The 17,218-nt window shown below is 51.0% G+C and overlaps 1 protein-coding gene across 2 annotated transcripts; it reads right to left on the bottom strand.

Annotated features, from left to right (window-relative positions):
- Positions 1-451: 451 nt before the first annotated feature.
- RS1 (retinoschisin 1) lies at positions 452-15,636 on the bottom strand. Of its 2 annotated transcripts, none has more exons than XM_075491890.1 (6): positions 15,508-15,636; positions 7,115-7,150; positions 6,701-6,806; positions 2,063-2,204; positions 1,724-1,919; positions 452-604 (listed from the first exon to the last, which is right to left on the bottom strand). In XM_075491890.1, the coding sequence occupies exons 1-6, from the start codon at positions 15,634-15,636 to the stop codon at positions 452-454; spliced, it is 762 nt and encodes a 253-aa protein (XP_075348005.1). The 2 variants fall into 2 exon arrangements, with proteins under 2 accessions (XP_075348005.1, XP_075348007.1); XM_075491892.1 differs by having other exon boundaries at positions 7,115-7,140; positions 15,507-15,558.
- Between the last annotated feature and the right edge of the window lie 1,582 nt (positions 15,637-17,218).

The raw sequence follows: 17,218 nt of genomic DNA, 5'->3' as shown, positions 1-17,218 counted from the left end.
TCCCTGGCCCCGGTGTGGCAGCAGGGGATGCCCAGGCTCGGGGACAAATAATCACTCACAGACCTGTCCTCCCCAAGGGAGTCCAAGCCCTGCCTTTGGACCCCACCTGCACTTACTTTGGCCTCCACAGCATGCTGTGATGATGATTTCCCCAACCTAACAGCCAGGGCCAGAAGCACTACATCTCCCGGGATCAAAGCCGCAGCAACGAACCCTCCTGCCTTCCTCGATGTGTGCCCCATAGACACCTATCAGCTTCACAGCAGGGTTTAGCTTTATCACCAGGCGTGGTGCGAAGCAACGTTTTATTCAAGATAGCCCTTCCCTTTGCGGGCTGGGCATTTACACCGCAGGACCGCGGCCGCAGCCAGCATCGGTGGCGAGGTGGGGCGACTGCACAGGTGGACGCCTACACATCCCCCCCAGGAGACAGCATGGGGCGGGTGGGCGCTCAGCCGCACTTGCCCAGGCACTCGAGGAGCTCCATGCGGATGGCAATGCGCACATGCCAGCCCAGCGGGATGAGGCGGATGTAGCGGGCCACGATGGGCGGCCGCAGCAGGTTTTGCACCGAGGACGAGCGGTCCGAGTTGCCGTAGAAAACCTGGGGAGAGAGGTTTGGCGGACAGTTAGGGGGCTGAAAATGCTGCCCCATGAGTTTGGGGTGCCTGTGCAGAGCAGAGGAGGAGTGTCCCTCTCCCCCACCCCCAAAATAAAAGACTTTAAAAATAGCCAGACACAGACAATTTTTGTCACACTGGCTGGGTTTCCTGGGTAAGTCACTTTCCACCCACTGTTCCTCCACTTTTTCTGGTTAGGCTAGACTTAATCTCGCCCCATGCTCTCTCATGCATCTTCCGGCAGCAAGGCACCATGTGTTCGGAGTGAGCATGGCTGACCTTGGCTGTTTGCAGTTCATGAGCCGGGCTCCCAGACACGCTGATACAGACAAAAAAATGTATTTGGGGGCCCTTCCCCACTGCTTGGCCACACTGCCATGTCTTCGGCTGCCATGACCTGGTTTTTTTGGGAAAGCTCAGCATCTCCCCAGGGCTGCAGAAACCAGTGCTTTAGGGAAGCCACCAGAGCCTCCCATGCTGGGATGGGGCCATCCCCACGGATGGACACTGACGATGCCTAGGAGGCAGCAGCCATGGCATCCCCTAGCCCACCTGGGCTGCATGGGGACCACAGGCACCACTGTAGAGTCCCCTGTCCGATTTTTCGCTTCAAACCAACCACTAAGTGCAGCATGTGAACGGTTCGGTGGGTTGTGACTTAAATAGTTGCAGATTTTGTCTCAGGGATTTTTCTGCATCGTTATTGTGCACTAGCCCTGGCCTTACAGCAAAAGAAGGAGCCCCCATTTTGCAGTGCCCAAGTACACCTGGCGTAGTGCGGCCCCGGCCGAGGAAGGGGTTATATCATGGAGGTGCCACTTCCCCTGCGATGCCAGCTAATGCCTCCGTCCTGCTGAGTTAGTCTAGACTCCGCCATCATCATTAGCAAAAAATGTATTTTGTTCTTCTGCAGTTGGTCAGCATGGCACTTGCTCTTACCACGGCGGGGGGACACCCCTCTCCATGCTGCCCCTGGATGTGGGGTGAGTGCCAGGCCCCATCCACCCTGGAGGGTGGGGCACCTCCCTGCCGAGACCCGATGCTTTTGTGTCACCAAATGTGCCCCCCACTCCACCAATGGCCGAAGCATAAAGTCCACTGACCCGGTTGTTCCCGGTCTGATCCTTGTAGTAAACCCAGTTGAGGTTTTCGTCGGTGCGGTACTGCACGCTGTACTTGGTCATCCACTCATCGGCATCGCAGCGCCCTTGCGTGAGGATCCCCGAGATCACCTTCACCTCCTTCAGGTCGATCTGCAGCCACTGCCCGTTGTCCTGGTACTTGGAGAGCCACGCGCACCTGGGGGGACACCACCGGCCCCGCTACGTCCTCCACCCCTGCCCTCCCGGGCAGCCCCCCCTGCCCCCACGCTGCCGGGGGTGCCCCAGCCCCCCACACCCGCCTGCCCACGGGACTCTTCCGGTAGGAATTTTTGGACTCACCCGAAGCCTTGGCCATTGAGGCGGGCCTTGTTGGCCGTCCAGGAGGAGTACCAGCCCGTGTACTGCTCGGGGTTGGAGCAGCTTATCTGGTCGGGGGTGACGGCGCCGGACTCGAAGCCCAGGGGCTTGTGGTAGGGGCACTCTGCAGAACAAGGGAAAAAGCATGCTACCGTACGGCCACGCGTGGCTGGCCGTGTTTTCTGGTTGCGTTTGCATGCTTGTTGCCAACACCCTCTGTCCTCCCTGGCCAGGATGCTGGGGGTGCTCTTAAACCTGGACCACAACCCCTGCAGTATTTGCTGCCCAGGGGCCACGGGGTCTTCATTTCTAACTCGTCTTGTATGAATTTCTGACTCTTCTCTCCCTCTCAAACTTCCTAAACCTGTGCTGCCTCCATCATTTTGGGGGAAGGTTTTATTCAGATGTTGCAATCCGAGTCTCCTTCTTGCAAGCATGTGGAAGCAGATCCAGACTGGATCCATCGACCTGGATCCAGCCTCCAGGCTGTCAGCCTCTGCCTGGTCCTTGAGAAATGCCTGGCATGGCTTTTCTTGCTGGACTTTATCTCCTTCCGCTCCTCCACTCACTGTCTTGATTTATGGCTATGACTGGATGGCAAAATTGCTGAGCCTGCTCTGATCATCCCTCCACGAGCACCCTCAGATCTTCTGCATTTTCTGCTACGGGGACTATCTTTCTATCTGGAGATGGTCTTGTCTTGTGGAAAACCTGCGTGTACTCTGGTGCCAGTGTGCTGTAATGCGTGGCTCTGCCAAAGGCTCAGGGATCTACATCTGAGTTTTTGCCTTCAGATCCTCAGGCTACCAAACCTGACCCCACAGCTGTCTTCTGCAGTAGCAAGAAGTTCAGCAAGGCTCCCGCTGGCTGCAACACCACTAGGGGCAGAAATACTCATTCATCCTTAAAACTTTCTGAGGTGGGTCACCACACAGTGCTCTGGAAGGCAAGCCCTTGGTGATGCTGCCATGCAGAGTGCCTGCATGCTGCCTGGACCTATTTGGGGTTTTTTTTGGTTATGATCATTTTTTATGTGAGCAGGTTATCACTATGTATCTAGATACACATAAAGAAGGTGCTCGCAAGTGTCAGATGGGAATTGCCTGGGCAAACATCTATAGCATGGGCAGCATTTTTCTAATTTTGCAGCCTGTGGAGCATGTGTGGTCCCCCAAGGGTGACTCTGGCACATTCTCCAGTTTAGCGTAGTCCATTTCATGAATTTCGGCAATAAAGGAGCAAGCAAAGCTCTGCGCAGCTTCACTCGTGGGTAGGACGTTTCCTCACCTTAGCCATGCCTGACCGACCAGCATGATGCCTCATGTTAAAAATGACCGACACGTGGGGAGCATCAGCAGGTGCCCAGGGCCCGGCGTGACCACGGCCTCCCCGGTGCAACGCCCCAGCACTGTGGCAGCGCGGTCGATGTCTCATTAGCAAGCTTCACTAGGTCAATATCGTATGCATCAATATCTCATTAACGTATCTTGCTCAGTTGGTACCTCATTAACATGTTTTTCTCCATGAAAACACATAGCCACTGTCCCGCCTTCCTCCAGGCACGGAAACATCACGCTTTTCCACCGCGTTAAAAACCCTTGCTCCCCTTGTGCAAGAGGGCGGCTGGGCTGGGGTGGCCCTGCATGTTTACTACTCAGCAGGCTCATCTCAAACACCACGTAACTTTACTTTTAGCAACACTAATCCGCAGATCGCACAACCGTAATGCAATTAGCAGGTCACCTTCTGGCGCGTCCGGCTGCGCCGTGCGCAGGGACCCGCGAAACTGATGCCTGATTCCCACCTGGCCAAACCGGCTAAGCCATTTAATGCCATTACCGCTGACCTGGAGAAAACTCATGCAGAGGTTGTGCCATGCCACAGCTCTGCCACACCTCAGCACGGCTGCTCTGCAAACCGTCCCCAGGCAGTAGGGACGCTGGGGCACACCGCTGTGGCTGGGCTGGGCTGGGTGTGGAGAGCGCAAAGCCCCCCAGCCTGGGGAGAGAGACAGCTGGGAGATTCATTATTCAGGAGAACAGCCTTCATTAGTCAAGGAGGATGCCTTCATTACTCAGCTACATAATGCTCATGCGTGAGAGCACCCCTCACACCTGGCCTGGCCAGGAAACCCAGAGCCGCTCCTCTCACACTCGTGTCCCTCAGCCATGGATGGATCAACCAAACCTGCCGTGTCTCCTGTCCTTCCTTTCCCTTTCAAGGGGCAACGGTTTTAAACTGAAAAAGGGTAAGTTTAGATTGGACATAAGGAAGAAATTTTTTATGATGAGGGTGGTGAGCCACTGGAGCAGGTTTCCCAGAGAAGTTGTGGATGCCCCATCATTGGAAGTGTTCACAGTCAGGTTGGACGGGGCTTTGAGCAACCTGGTCTAGTGAAAGATGTCCCTGCCCATGGCAGGGGAGTTGGACTAGATGATCTGTACAGGTCCCTTCCAACCCAAACCATGCTGTGATTCTGTGATTCCTTGGTGCAAGCGATAGCAGGGTGGTACCAAGCTGTAGCAAGGCTTCAGCTGGGGAATTGTACACTGTTAAGGTTAAACAGCAAGAAAACGTGCAGTAGGACCAGGCTGGCATGCCAGGCGTAGGTGCCGGTAGGGAGCCACTGTGAGAAGGACTTCCCAAGGGGTTGGTCAGGGATCTCTGCTGGGCCGGCTGCGATTCAGCATTGCCACGAGGCTCTGTGGTGCGTGTGAGCGTGCCGATGCTGCTCCTTGCACATGACGCCAGGGCTGCAGGAAGCAGGGGGATCCTACATGGAGACCTGGAGTGTGCAGTAATCTCCATTTGTCCAAAATATGCTTTACTGCAGCTCCAGGCAAAGGGATACAGTTACAGGTGGAGGATGTCCAAATGATCCAAATGGAGAGAGACTCAGACAAGGATGAAAGGACTGTGGGGACCTGCCCATCACAGGTGGGCTTCGTGATGATGCTGTGACAAAGAAGAGTTGTGGTGGCCAGCCCTTTGAAAGGCAGCGGTGAGCTCGGGCAGGGCCATGCCAGCTCAGACTCACGTTTGTGGTAGTGCGTATGGGTTTCTTTCATAAGAGACTGGAGGAAACCCTCAGAACAAGAGATATAAAGTGTCATTTCTGGAGCTCCTATAAGCGATTCTTCTTCATCACAGGGGCTGTCTCCAGCAAATGCCTTCTTCCTCTTCATAGCTGCCCCAGCAAGCAGCCGTGTAGAGATACAGGCTGCAGAAACTGGAAGAACAGAGCCTGAGGAGCCATGACCCTTTACTGGGGATGTCTGGGACCACTCTGCCCCGGGGTGAGACACCACCCATGCATGGCAGATGAATCCTCTCCTTGCAGTTTCTCTGGGCAGGGAAGAAGCCTGTGGGCGATGCTCAAGCTGGGCGAGCCCCAGGTGGGCATGGCCTTCACAGGAGCAGGGTGCAAGGAGGGAGAGCTCGGGAGAAGCAGACGGCCCAGCAAGGATGACTGGAAAGCCTCTGCGCTTGTCAGCTGCCTCGTGCCACGGGAGGCAAACCTTCAGGTCCAACACAAACGTGGGATAGAAATGCCTGGCGTTTATTCCCCCTCTCATTTCTGTTTGCATATGCCTGCAAGATTTGTCAATGGTGTCATATCTTCTTGTCAATACACATTTTTATTTGCTTTCTAGCCCATCCTGGCTTCCACTCAGAGCTCTTCCAGGGTAACTCATTTAACCTCCGCCTCCTTCAGGGCAGCCATACCAAATGCTGAGCACTGGAGTGACTGTTTTCCCCAAGTATCTCCCCTGGGGAACCGGGGAGCAGCAAAACACACCTCAAGTTGTCGCACAGCCTCTTGCAGGAGCTGGGAAGAGGTGGTTGCTAGCGGGCACAAGGCAGGTATCACTTGCAGCACCCAGCCCCAGAGGGATGAACACCTTTGAACATCTGTGTGACAGAGGCCTGAACAAGAGTACAGCTTCTGTGGGACACATGAGCTAAACCTGAGGATCAGCTGGGCACCAGTAAAGCCTTGCTGGGGTGCCTCGTCAGGGAAAATGTGGCAGGTGCAGAGAATAACAAGGGAAGAGCTTGATCAGAAACCTATAAAACATAATCCGTGAGGAATGGTTGAAGGAGCTGGGCTGGGGCAGCCCAGAGAAAGGAAACACGATTGTGATATTTTACTGTTTAAAAATACGCTGCAAATAAAGAATAAACTGTTTTCCTTGACCCCTGGGGAGAGGAGAAGATGTCACAGGCTAAACTGCAGCAAGGGAGAATCCGCCTAGGTTGTACAAAAGGTTTCCTACAGCAAATCCTGCACACAGCAGTAGCTGCCCCAGGCATTTTCTGAGAGCACCAGCGCTGGGGGCTGTAGGGACAGGGCAGGCAATTGCCTGCTGGCACCGGCCAGCCTGGGCCACCCTGGGTCACCTCCCGAGGCCCAGGCACGGCCCGCGCTGCTGCTGCCCCTCTGCCCGACGATGCAGGGTCACCCCACACCTCCCACCGGTGCAGCTTCCCCGGCCCCACCAGGAGCTGGGTTTGGGACAAGTACCATCATAACGTGCCACCTCTGCAATGCAGGGTGCAACGGGGGAAGCTGCTGAAGATCACCAGACAAACATGGCTAAAAGCACAGTGGCCCATTACCTGGCATGCACTCTAAGCTGTTAGTCCTGCTGGACCACACCAAATTAGGACCTCCTTGGCAATCGCATTTGCAAGCCTTGCTGTGCCACAGCTCCAGTCTCTCATCCTAAAGGGAAGGTAAAAAACCAATAATAAATCAACATAGTCATCGACAATAGTGACACGAGGCTAAATCTGAGTCCTGACGCTCAAACACTCACGCCCGCCCAGGCTGCTGCACCTTCTCTGAGCCCCTTTCTTCGTGCCAGCCTGGCACAAAACGTGGGAGGACACCCCCTTGGATTCAGAGGTCAGAGCACGTGCCTGGGCTTGGAGGCCCAGGTGCCATGCCTCCTTCTGCCCTGAGGCACCGGAGCCGGGCACTGTCGGGCCCCCAGCATTTACCCGGCAGCCAAACGAGCCGGAGGGACTTACCTCTCCCGGGGAGAGGGCCAGCACAGCTGGGGCAGCGGGCATGGAGGGAAGAAGAGAGAGAGATCAGAAACAAAGATGCTGCAAGCAAACATCAGGAAATACAATGAGCATTTATTCCCGAGCTGGGGACAAATAAATCAAGGAAGGACTGACAAATCCACTGCGTTTCCCCAAGCTGGCTGCCAGGGAAAGCAAGACGACGTGGGCAGGAACAGGGCACTGTGTGTGCCCGTGCCGGTGCTACTCCCCCACTGCGTTTCCTTTTCAATGCCTTTGGCATCTCCTCCTTCTGATCAGATACGCCTGAAACAAACCCATGCCAGCCCCCTCAGCCTCTGCTTTACAGCTAATTTCACCCCTATCCCCTTTTGCCGTCTTCCTGCCCCACAGCTTCCCTTTCCCATTTTGCCCTTAAAACGTGTGAGCTGATGAACCCCAGGGGTGAAATCCCAGCCTGGTGCCACCGCAAATCCCTGGTGCTTTCAGAGGAGATGGGGCACCCTGCGAGGTGCCTGGCCTGAGGTCACTCCCTCTGGACAGGATGGAGGAAAACGAAATGTAAATAGGTCTTCCTAATCCATCTTACATACTCCCTTTTCTTCTTACTCAGAGAAAACCAGTTGTGGCCGTAGAGGAAGAGCTGCTATTTTTGTAACATCTGACCTGTTTTATCTCCTGCCTGTCACTGAGCAATGGCTTTTTTATGAGCCCTTTCCTTGCCAAAAGGGCTCTCCCGCTCCGCTTCCCAGTGAAGTTCAAAGCAGACTATGTTAATAGCAGTTGGACTGGCAGAATAGTGCCCAGACAACTATGAAAATAAAATATTTTTTTAAAAAATAGTCCCATGACTGCTGATAACTCATCAACACGAGTCAAATGTCAAACAGCATCTTTTCAATACCAGTAGGGAATCTGCAAGCCGCTAAGGACCAAGCTATTGAGCAGGTAAAAACTTGCATACAGGAGCCATGAGAAAGCCGCCATCTCCAAACAGAGGTTTTGTGAATAGGAAAAGAGGATCTTTTCACCAAATGAATTAGACTCTGAATTATTCACTGAAATCTAGTTATGATTTATTCATTCACACACTGTCACTTTGCTGAGCCTAGGAAGCTCCAACTAATGCTGGGAATTTACATCCCGCATTTCTATAGTAAGTTTCATCTCAAAAGACTCTCAAACACTGTGCAATTATAATCAGCTGAAATATAAACTATATACAAAGCTCTGTTTATTACTGAAATGCAACTGCTCCTTGGGTGTGACACTGAGCCTGAATGTATCAAGAGTCTGAAAGAAAGACCCCAGCAAAGAACAAAATGATAAAGAAATTTAAAAAAAAATCCTTTCTTTAATGCAGAGATGGTCTCCTTTGCTTCAGTGTCCCAGGGCAGCATTTCTGGCATCAGGAACTCACCGCATTAACCCAAGGCATTGGCCCTGGAAGAAGAAGTAAACATCAGTCTACAATAAAAAGATGTGGCTTTTAGTCAGGCCCAAGAGGGAGGCAGGGGGGCACCCAGACCCCATCAAGCTCAGCAGGAAAACGTGGGTGCACGTCTCCGCGTCTGGCCTCTTGGAAAATGTAGGCTGGGGGCCACGCGCAACAGCACGCTCCACCTTTCCCAGCACAGATGTTGCCCAGCCAAGTCCCATGACTTCTTGTGCAACAAGAAAACCAAGGCAGAGGTGCAAGCCCAAGGCCACGCCGTGCATTGCCACCTCCGTGCTGTGCCGCACGGCATGAGGGTGGTTTAAGTTAGTGCTGCCTGTCATCAGATCAATACGCTACAAACCAAGGCATTATCAACTATCAAAACTGTACTGCCTTTGCCAATAAAAGCAATGCAGCGCGTCTCCTGCCCACCTGATGCTCTGTTCGATGCCGATGCTGGAACGGCACTGGCACCGGGGGCATGGGAGCCGGGCCGGCAGGAGCCTCTCCTGCCCCTCCAGCCCATGCCACGGTAGCCTTTCCCAGCAGGACGGGTGCCCTGCTCCAGGAGCACTGGCTGCAAGGACTAGCTTCTTTACCCTGGGATGTGGGAGCCTGGCTCCCCAGCCAGCGCAGCCTGCCGTGCGTCCCCACCGCCCAGGTCTGAGCTCACGGGGCTGCAGCCTCGGCTCCTCCAGTCTGCAGGTGTTCAAGTTTCATTTAGAGACGTGTGCTCGCTACGTGTTTCTTAACCTCTTTATTTTCACCTTTGGAAGACTGATTTTTGTGGAAAACCTTTTGTGGGTCATTTACATGTTTTTCTCCCAGCAGTTAAATGCACTTTGGCCTGGGAATGACCTGATAAGTAAGTGGAGTCACGCAGAGGTGAAAGCAAAGGTGCCTGCACTTCTCTGCATAAATACTTGCCTTGGCTCCCCTGCAGCACCCTGGGTGCTGCAGGGGGACTTTAGGGGCTACAGAGAAACCTGGTAAACAAACTAGCAAATGAATATACTTTGTATAGGAATAAAATGTTTCTCTTTTCTCTTCCAGTGCACACCAGCAGCCCACTTACATGCGTGTCAGGTACATTTGCCCAGCATGAGGAAGACTGTATTGTGGTGAAGCCTACTCTCGTGCACCGTGTGCCTGCAGTGGGGAAAGGAGACGTGAATTACCAGGCTGATGTAGGGGTATTGCTTGGGTCCATGCTGAGCCCTTCAGCAGACCTCCTGAGTCCCTGCCTGGGTATTTGAGAGCCAAGATTGAAATCTGGCACCTTCATTGACAGATGCAGCTGGAAACCCAACAGCTGTGAGTGAAACAACAGAAAAAAAAGGAATAGTTTTCAGGTGGGTGAGTGTACGGTAGCACCTACTCAACCACCAGGAATAAACCCTCCTACCCAGGTTGCCCGGCATTGCTTGGGTGGCTGCACCCAGCCAGCGATGCCTGCTCCGGAGCTACATGAGCAGCTTTGAGGGTTTTTAGGCTTGCCAGCCAGGGGACATCACTGCAAATCAAGCAAGGGTGTGAATTTCAAGCACAAAAGCCCTTCTTTCAATACAATGTGTTATTGGGTCAGCCCTGCGACACACAGGGGTGCAAAGGCAGTGCCAGGGCACGGGTGCTGGCGTGCCACCCCTCTGGCTGTCCCCGGTGGGCTGGGGGCCTCCACCCCTCGCCACATGGCTCGCTGGCATCTCAAACAGGAGGTCAGCTTTGCCTTTTTGAGCTGTAAAGGTTAACTGCTAAGGGCTCACTCCCATGAGCAGCTCAGCCGTCTGACTGCCAGCAGCCGCAGCCTGCGGCACAGGGGAGCGGCAGGCTTGCCTTGGGTAAGCACAGCAGCGGATGGGCCAAACATCCCGCCTGGGCAGCGCGGCCTGATAAGCCCCGGCATCGGGAGAGGAAAGGAGAGGAAAAGATGCCCTTGCCTACAGTCGGCCGGAAAAAGTAGCAATTGATATATCGGTGTGTTTACAGCTGTGACGGGCCCTGTCCTACAAAGGAAATGAAGAGGAAAGCTGGCTGCCAATAGTCTAAAAATGTGATGGCCAGCGTGCTTTTATAGTGAGCGTGTTTGCCTTCAAGGAAGGTTACAAAGATAATTGGTAATTGTAGGTCAGACAGAACAAATTGCTGCAATTCGTGGGAGTCATAAGTCCTGCATGGCCGCCGGGGGCTGTTGTGTTAAAAGTACAGGACTGAAAAAAACCCCAAAACATTAAAAAGGCAAGAGCCCTATTTACAGCCCCTGCAGTGCCCCAGGACATTCAGCAAACCATCAGTTCAGTGAAATAAATTATTATCTGTGCGTGTTTGTGACACAGGGAGATATGGCATGTGCCTTTCCTGTCCCTCCATCCCGCCCTGCAGCGTGGCACATCCAATGCACTGCCGTGCACAAATGCCGCCCCATAGCACAGGATTTGGGGACCGGGGCTTGGGCAAGCACCAGGGGATGATTTTGTCCGGGAGCACCCATCCCGGTGGGGCTGGGCTGCAGCACGGACCCCAGGGCAGCCCCACTTGGCACCCGCCGCTGGGCAGGATGGAGGGGAGAGAAACCCCAGAGACTGCCCCAGGTTTGGGGGACAAGGAAAAGAGCTGGCAGAGGCAGACCGGGGATGCCGGGATGGGGAGGACAAGGGTTTCCTGAGGCGGAGGTGGGATAAAGCAGCAGCCACAACTTGGGCTACCTGGGGCAAGGAAGGGGCAAGCAGTAGCAAGGAGGCTTGGCTGCTGGCATTTTAATGACAGGAACAGGTAACTCCGTGTCTCAGAAAGTTTGTGGTCATTACGAACGTGGTTAAACAGGAAAAAGAAAGGAGGAAGGTAAGTGTGGGCAGAAGTAACACCGCCAAAGGCTGGGCACATTTTGATAAGGTCAGCTCTGAGAAATCATATTGAATACCCTGACCGCAGAGCCACGACAGCAAGCCATTTTTTTTTAGAGTGGCTAGAATTAATGACAGATGTACAAGCATGAGAAAGTACATGATAAAATAAAACAGAGAAATAAAATATAACACAGAATAAATGTCAATCACTCGATTTACCAGAATAAGTTCACATAAACCTGATCATTGCAGGCAAAGTATCTGGAAAATGTTAATGACTTTGTTTATTGACTTCACGATTTAGGTGGCCTAGAAGCTTCAGCTGGAAAATAGTTAATTTTGCCTCTCATCTCTGCAAGCAACATCTCAGTTTAACAGAGCTCAGAGAGATGAGCAAAATTATTTTCTCCCTGCTTCTCCCAGTGGAGAGCACTCCCTCCGTGATGCAGTGCTTTCCCAGCATGGTGGCTCCTGCTGCATAGCTAGTCACCTGCTTCCTTTCTGCACGTGTGGGCCATGGGGCAGAGGAAAGGAAAACAGCTTAAAAAACAGAAAAATGTGACTGGAGCCCCAGAAAAGCTGTCACAGAAATGAAAGAGGTGACTGGAATGAATGGCACCAGTTTTATCACGTTTTCTGAAAGGCACACCATTGCAAGTCCCTGTTTTCCTTGAGCACCACTTTAGAGAGCATCAGGAAGCAGAGTTAGGTGAGGCGGTCTGTAAGCAACAGAGGGTCGAGACACTAAAAAAAGCATGGCGGTACATCTGTGCCCATCGGGTGCTAGTTTGTGGGTTGCTATATTATTAACCTAGGCTATTTTTACATCCCAGCCCTGGAAGTCGTGCCAGGCAAGCGAGGTGACTCACATCAGGCTGCACCAGCCTCAGTAGCAAGATGCATTTGGGGAAGCTGCCGCATCCCAGGCCACCGTCGCACAGGGTGTTTTCCCCATCTCTCCTTGCCCCTGTGCCGGTGATGATGGCCCGAGGGACCCCTGCTGCAGCCGTGGCCAGCACTCAGGCCCCCTCGGCAGGCATAGCCCCCTCGCCCAGTCGCTTCATGGTTGCTTTTGTTGTTTTTCCCCCAGGGCTTTTTCCGTGGCCATGCTAAGCAGGCTCCACGACGACCGCGTCATGCAAACAGTACCTTTATTTCTAAAAAGTGCAGGCTTTAAATGGTCCTTGGGAGCTATGCTGGCAGGCAGAGACCCCCAAGGCATGTGCGATCTGTGTCCGCCAAAAGATTTTGGGAGCCAGGCTGGCCTGGTGAAAGCAGGGCATCCATCCAGGGGCTCTCGCCACCTAAAGCTGCAGAGGGCCAAATGCTCAGTCTGTTTCCCCTGCAGATGATATTACAGAATCACAGAATCACAGAATCGTATCGGTTGGAAAAGACCTTTAAGATCATCGAGTCCAACCATAAACCTAACGCTACCAAGACCACCACTACCCCGTGTCCCTAAGCACCTGGCAGCCCCCAGGAGGGCACCACCGCCCCGGCACACATCAGCCTGCAAGGACTCATCTCTGCTGGTCACTGACGGGCACGGTCAGAGGCAGAGACTGAAGGCAAGGGGACCAGCACCAGCATCAGCCCGCGGAGGGGAGAAGGGCTCATACTTCATGCTAAGCTCCTCTCTCGTGCTTCAACACGGCTGCTGTTTTCCTCATTCATTTTGTGGGAATTTTTCATGGTTTTATTATTTTCGTTTCCACTTCATTTTTTTTTGTTTGAATGATTTTTATTTGGTTTCCATTTTCATTCATTTGTATTGTGTCTCATTTAATATTTACTGGTATTTATCTGAAAGTGATAAAAAACATATTTAAATAATGACAATTATACCTATTTAATTCATATTCATTTCTCTTTTATGCCTGCCGTCTCCATAATGTTTCTACAAAATTTTTTTATGTTGTTAAAATATTTGAAAAAAAAGTAAATAATTTGGAAAAAATCAACCTTTTCCACTTTTCTTCTTAAGAGATGTATAATTATCTTTTTTCCAAAGTGTTCCTTTGAAAATCTTTGGCAACTTCTGATCTTATTGACATGTTTGTTCCTTCCTGCTTAGAGCTATGCAGAACATTGCTTGCATAGTAATTTCATTAGATGTATCGAATATGCCAAAGGGCGGCACTAAAGATGTTATTTACTGTGATCTGAAGGCGGGTTTGGGCCTTTGATTTTGTTTTTTTTTTTCAAAGCTGCAAAAAACAGAAGGGAAAAAAGAAATCCACTCTCTTAAACTGCTGAGATGTACTTATTCCCCGACGTGTAGTAAGCACGGATGGAGTAATGCGGCGCAGGCATGTCACATTCAATGTGCTAAAAGCATATTCATGTCAATCCAGGGCTTGGGGTGCTCCCCCTCACCATATGGAGGGGGCCCGGCAGCTGCTGCGGCTCTCATCGCAGGAGCCTGCCTGCTGCACCATATGCTGCTGCTGCTGCGGTGGTGTCCCCGGCAAACACGAGCCCAGCCAAGGCGCGGGGGCTGGGGGTGCTCCTCTAAGCCACTTGCTCTGCCGGAGAAAATAAGCTAAGGAGCTTATCATGGCATCAGTGCACGTGGCTCGAAGGACTGACCTAGCGGCACCTTCTCCGTGGTGGGAGAAGCAGGAGTGTGAGGGGGACCTGGGCAAAGGGTCGCTGCTCGCTCTTTATCCAGAAGAGGACGCTTGGGCCATATAGCAGAGAAAAAGAGTACGTTAAGAAAACCAGTAAATTAAGAAAATAAATTAAATATCGAAGGAGTGATGCCTGGAAAGTGATCCTGCAAGTAATTTTTCACTGCGGGCTCTCCGAAAATATCCTGATGTGTGGGTGTCTATTAAAAGCAAGCTGTGTCTGGGATTCAGAGCAAGGTATGAACTCATTCCAAGGACTAATTGCAATTATGCCACCCATCGGGAAAAAAATGCTGGAGTCTGGGTAAAAACAGCCTTCCAAGAAGCTCCGGCACCAGTAGCCTTCCCACATGAAACAACAGAGAGCAAAGAGATAAGGTATGAGGAGAACGCACAAATATTTGCTGAAAGATTAAAAAGAAGACCTATTAATTAGACAGAGCGGGGTACAGCCACGCATAACAGGATGAAATGAAGGCATGGCTAGTTGAGGAACACTTTCCTATCCATGAAATTTGGTAGACCAAAATATTCAATGGAAACAGAGCAGGATAGAAAAAACTAGACAAAGCAAAACACCGAGAATTCAACATCCATGGGGGAAAAGCTGGACTGTCTGATAAATCTGTCCCACACTCTGACAGATCATACTCTGTTCACACATTAATATTGGTAGATACTGCCCAGCACTTAGCAAGAGCAACCTCAGACCTGTTTAAGATAATAGCAGCTTTGCCATTGGCTTCAATGAAGCCAAAAGTTCAAACACAACCCAGAAAATGATCTCCTCATTCCACAGCTGGGTTAATTAAAATGGAAGGAGACCATGACCCTGAATTTTCTGGCTTCTTCTAGCTCTCGCTTACCTGCTATCATTGCTACTTTTCTGAAAAGTAAATTTGAGAAAGCCTCAAAACTGACAAATACTTTTCCCATTTTCTTGACTTATGATTGCTTTTTGTTCTTAAAGTGCCTTTGGAAGTCTTTTCCAGACCAAAATACCTGAAAGACCCTTTAAAAAAAGGCAGATCTCCATCAGCAATGTCTTGCTGCTAGAGAAAATGATCAGTTTTTGATTAATCAAGAGTTTGATTAATGAAGGACCAGTCTTTCATGTTATACTGTACCTCATTTTTCAAATCAGCATTATTATTTACTCACTGGCTCAGCTGCACTACAATTTTCTTTGCAAATTCATATTTTGACAAATTATATGGCAATTTTTTTACACTGCAATTATTTTGTGAAACAGAGTTTTACTACTGAATATTCATAGAGCTGGAAGAACGCTGCTCACTCATGTACATAAATTACACATCTCCTCCACAATTTTGCCTTTCCCTCTATTATTATGCTTCCATGAGAACGTAGAGAAGAGCTTGCTCTGTACCCCACTGCCCCTGGCAGAAGAAAGAAGCATGGATGACAAGAAATACAAAGAGGGACATCTAAAAGTGCCTCTCAGGTGGCAAAGTGCATACCTTTGTACCAGAAAAGAAGAGACAGCAGGACGCTTTCCATCTTGAACCGCATCTTTTCCTTCCTCTTTTGGGAATAGCTCCTTACCACGCTGCTTGGCTTGCTGGGAAGGCATGAGATTAACTTAAGCATTGCCTAAGCATCTTACTCTCCTCCATTCTCATGATTTTATCAAGCACCGTCAAGCCAACCACACAATTATTACTGTCAAGCTCCATCCTAGAGGATGTGTCATACGTTAACAGTTTTTAAAACGTAAAAAGTACTGAAGTACTGACGCTCTGAGTGCGAATCTGATTGTGTATGCAGACATATGTCCAAATAAACAAGGATATGCCTACCTAAAAACCATGTATACCCTCCAAAGAAATGCAGATGTCTAATACTTACAAAATATATAAAATATACGTAGTATATATTATCTATTGTATGTAGTAAGTATTCATTATCTTCCACACCAATTATTTACCTCTACACTATCAATGCTTTTCCTAATAATAGCTGTGTGTAGAAATCTGCCCTGGCCTTATTGCTCTTTCAGTCACCTAATTGCAAGGGCCTGAAAACTGCAATTAGTAGATCAAACAGAAATAGCACATTTCAGTTGTTTACTTGCCAAGCTGTAAAAATCTCAAACCAAAAAAGTAAACCTCCCTTTGCCAACAGTTCTACCTATAGTATCCTCTCAACCAGTTTACATCAAAGAGAGTTATACATTTGATTTTAAAATGACTGAAAGATTCAGGACAGCAACAGACTGCTAGTGATTCCAGTGGATCTTGCACCCGTTCCTCCAATCTCTCTTAATTATGTGCAATTAGCAGTGAATTTTTAATGGAGGTTTTTGAAAGCAATTGCTTCAGAAGCAGCTTTCTTTGTTTCAAAAGATCTCGGATTGCGTGCATAGGGAATAGATTAAAGTGCTGCATAGATCACGTGGGCTGCTGTTGAATTAAGCTAGACCTGTCTCTAGTCTTCTGGTCTACATCCATTCAAATAATGCTGCGCAAACAAGGATGCTGACTTTTGGAAACAGTCCCCTGGGCAGGATTCATCTCACCTGCCTTTGGATACCCACAAATTTGGAATGCCCCGTAAATGGGATGTCAGGTATGGTACCCCTCTGCACTTGCACCTCCAGCGCCAATGCATCCCGCCCTCACCAGGGCGTGCGACACGGATGGGATGAGTCTCCTGCCAAGGGGGCTCGCTGCTTTGCTCAGCCTCGAGCAGTTTAACCTCCTCAACCCAACACTTTTCCCACTTTAATCTACCCCCAGGGAGAGGGCGGATTATTGCAGGCAGACCCCTGCATGGACACGGCCATACTGCTTCATGGACCTGGGCCAGCTCACCCCAAACACTGGGGAGCATCGATGCATGGCAGGGCAAGCAAGCAGGGCAGCTCGTCCCAGGCACCAGGAAGGGGGTCATTTCCCTAAGGGCAGGGGGCTGCTCCTGATTTTTTCTCAGAGGCCTCCCACTCATACGCAGCACCCCTCTTGGGGCAGCAAGGCCCACCAGAAAGTCCAGCCAGGGGGTGAACAAACGTGAGCCTCATTGAGGGTCAGGGAAGTGATCGTGCCCCTGTACTTGGCACTGGTGAGGCCGCACCTTGAATACTGTGTTCAGTTTTGGGCCCCCCACTACAAGAGAGACACGGAGGTGCTGGAGCGAGTCCAGAGGAGGGCAACGAAGCTGGTGAAGGGTCTGG

Source organism: Mycteria americana, chromosome 1 (genome assembly GCF_035582795.1).
Source record: "Mycteria americana isolate JAX WOST 10 ecotype Jacksonville Zoo and Gardens chromosome 1, USCA_MyAme_1.0, whole genome shotgun sequence".
In the NCBI taxonomy this organism is placed as follows: Eukaryota; Metazoa; Chordata; class Aves; order Ciconiiformes; family Ciconiidae; genus Mycteria; species Mycteria americana.
Note: the sequence above shows the minus strand (reverse complement) of the source record. Positions and strands in the feature narration are given on the sequence as shown.

Coding starts and splice junctions, on each gene's coding strand:
- RS1 (XM_075491890.1), bottom strand. CDS start 15,636: ATGCTTAAGTTAATCTCATGCCTTCCCAGCAAGCCAAGCAGCGTGGTA. Junction 2,205..6,700: donor CAGCTTAGAGTGCATGCCAG/GTAATGGGCCAC, acceptor CTTGTTCTGCAG/AGTGCCCCTACCACAAGCCC. Junction 1,920..2,062: donor CTCAATGGCCAAGGCTTCGG/GTGAGTCCAAAA, acceptor GTGTCCCCCCAG/GTGCGCGTGGCTCTCCAAGT.